The sequence below is a fragment of the Amphimedon queenslandica genome, unplaced genomic scaffold (assembly GCF_000090795.2).
Source record: "Amphimedon queenslandica unplaced genomic scaffold, v1.1 AMPQUscaffold_12883, whole genome shotgun sequence".
Lineage (NCBI taxonomy): Eukaryota > Metazoa > Porifera > Demospongiae > Haplosclerida > Niphatidae > Amphimedon > Amphimedon queenslandica.
Window position 1 is genome coordinate 13,778 of NW_003546881.1, and position 2,215 is coordinate 15,992.

The window sequence follows — 2,215 nt, forward strand, 5'->3', positions numbered from 1 at the left end:
AGTTCATAATTATTATTGCATATCATAAGTCATAACATTAATTAATTGTTTGTTTTTTTAAATAAAATAAAATAACACACTTGATAAAACAGTAACATGTAAAATCAATACCTTCTTTTAGCTGGAAACCTCCACTAAAGTATTGCAGTAAGTTGATTCCAAGCATAGCTTGGTAAAAAATAAATTGCTTCTTCCAGAGCTGCAGATCTGCATCTGAGCATGCGCGACCACACCCAAATTTTGGAGCACATGGCAAGCTTCTTTAATTAACAAAATGGCGGCATGTAGCTAAGATGGCTCGATCCAGCAGTCACAGTATCACTTTTTCCTTACTTGAAGAATGATCTGATGGGACATGGACCTGCGCATAGACTGTTGGAGTAGATTGGTGTAAGAATTATCCTTGTAGCACCAACTGATACTGAGATACACACCGACAACTGGATTGACAGGACTTGATGATGATGAAGATGAAGATGATGAAGATGAAAAAAGGTGGCTGAACAAAACGGCCGATTCGCCGATTTTTGACTTTTCGCTTAGATGAGGTCTAGAGCCACACTAGTGGTACCATTGGAGTCCTCTGGTCAAGATAAGGTCCTCTATAAAGTCTGGTAAGCATAGGAGCTCGTTTTCCCGGTATAGCAAGGCTGCAAAAGTCGTGGCAGCCATTTTGTTTGGGGGTGAATCCTACTTAGTAACGCTACCGCGTTACTAATAGTACAGGGACTTTGGCCTAATTGTTGAGCAACTTAAAAAATTCCTAAAAAATCCAAATTTGATCGGAACTGGTTCAAACTTTTTATGCAACATAAGAACATGTATGTGTATCAGGAAAAATTATAAAAATGAAGAAATCTCTACTTTTCAATTTTGGCAAAATTTGGCCCAGGGCCATGTACTAAAGCACAGAGACTTTGGCATAATTTAAAAATTCAAAAAAATCTAAAATTGATCAAAATGGCTTAAACTTCTACACAACATAAGAACAGACATGTATACACATGACATGCACAATAATTCAATTAGCTATAATAATGTATATCCTCCTTAAATAACTCTACATTTACCTGACCCCAGTCATCCCAATGCTGATCCAGGGTATTACACTCATTATTTCCTTCAGTAGGCTCCATGTCCCCCCGGCCTAGCCTCACTAGCCAGACCATTCCCCAGCTACCACCCAATGACTGTAGGCTGGTCTGGCTACCAGTGGCTAAAGAGACTTACCAACCCTGGCCCCTTTTGACTCCATTAGGTTCACCTCTACAATGAATCTTATTGGAGTATAAACTTTTGAATGAACATGCACTCATTAATTAATTATAGTTATAATAATGTATATCCTCCTTAATTAATTTCACATTTACCTGTCTCCAGTAATCACAATGGCGGGTCCATGTTATTAGTTCCTTAGGTTCCATGGCTATGGCAGGAGATGCTGTTAAGTGTTTTGTTTTGTTGCACCTTTCCTCCATTTTATTGATTAAAATTTTATGAGCCACAGCCCACACCCCTACTTCATTGAAATTATGGAATCTCGTCTTTTGTTTTAGTATGTCAATAATGAAAGAGTTGGAGTGAAAGGAATAAATAATATAGACCAGAAGAGTGGAACATTACAAAAATAGATTTAGTGTTTTAAAATCAAAAAATATATTAGCTAATTTTAAGTGCAATCTCATGCATCATCATTAGTTCTAACTCTTTTCACAGACTGTTCAAACTGAAGTGTACCCTCCAGAGCTGTTGTCCATTTTTCCCTCAAGAGATTAGCAACAAATTCTATTGGTCCCCCAACACTAGACAGAGCCTCAAGATACTTCACACAATGTTTCTCTAGAGCAGTCTTAGAGTCCAATAGATTCATTATAGCTAGGAAACTTGAGGCTATGGCATCATAAGTTGGTGACCTCTGAACTTGCCGGGTAATAATTTTAGCTTCAAACAGTTTGTTAGCAATTTCTTTAAGAGAACTCTCCAAAATATCCGCAAAATCAGAGTGATTCTCAATCATAACTTGTTTGATCTTTTGTTTAGCTGTTTTAATATCAAAACCTACAATAACGATAGTCAATAGCTAGTCATAACATGCTGTGTTCATGTACCTCCTCCTTCTCTTCCTCTTTTAGTTGGTACTGGAATAGTTTCATCATTGCCACTACCATTAGGAGCAGCTATAATATATAATACATGTAAATATAATTTACATTTA

The 2,215-nt window shown here is 36.9% G+C and overlaps 1 protein-coding gene across 1 annotated transcript in view; it reads right to left on the reverse strand.

Moving 5' to 3' along the window:
- Window positions 1-1,524: 1,524 nt before the first annotated feature.
- The window catches only part of LOC105314483 (uncharacterized), an 8,296-nt gene continuing 7,605 nt past the window's right edge, over window positions 1,525-2,215 (reverse strand). The window contains exons 17-18 of the mRNA XM_020002581.1: window positions 2,109-2,177; window positions 1,525-2,058 (exon numbers count right to left, since the gene is read on the reverse strand). Of these exons, the coding sequence (XP_019858140.1) occupies window positions 1,682-2,058; window positions 2,109-2,177 (446 nt within the window). The 3' untranslated portion in view covers window positions 1,525-1,681. The remainder of the gene's footprint in view (window positions 2,059-2,108; window positions 2,178-2,215) is intronic.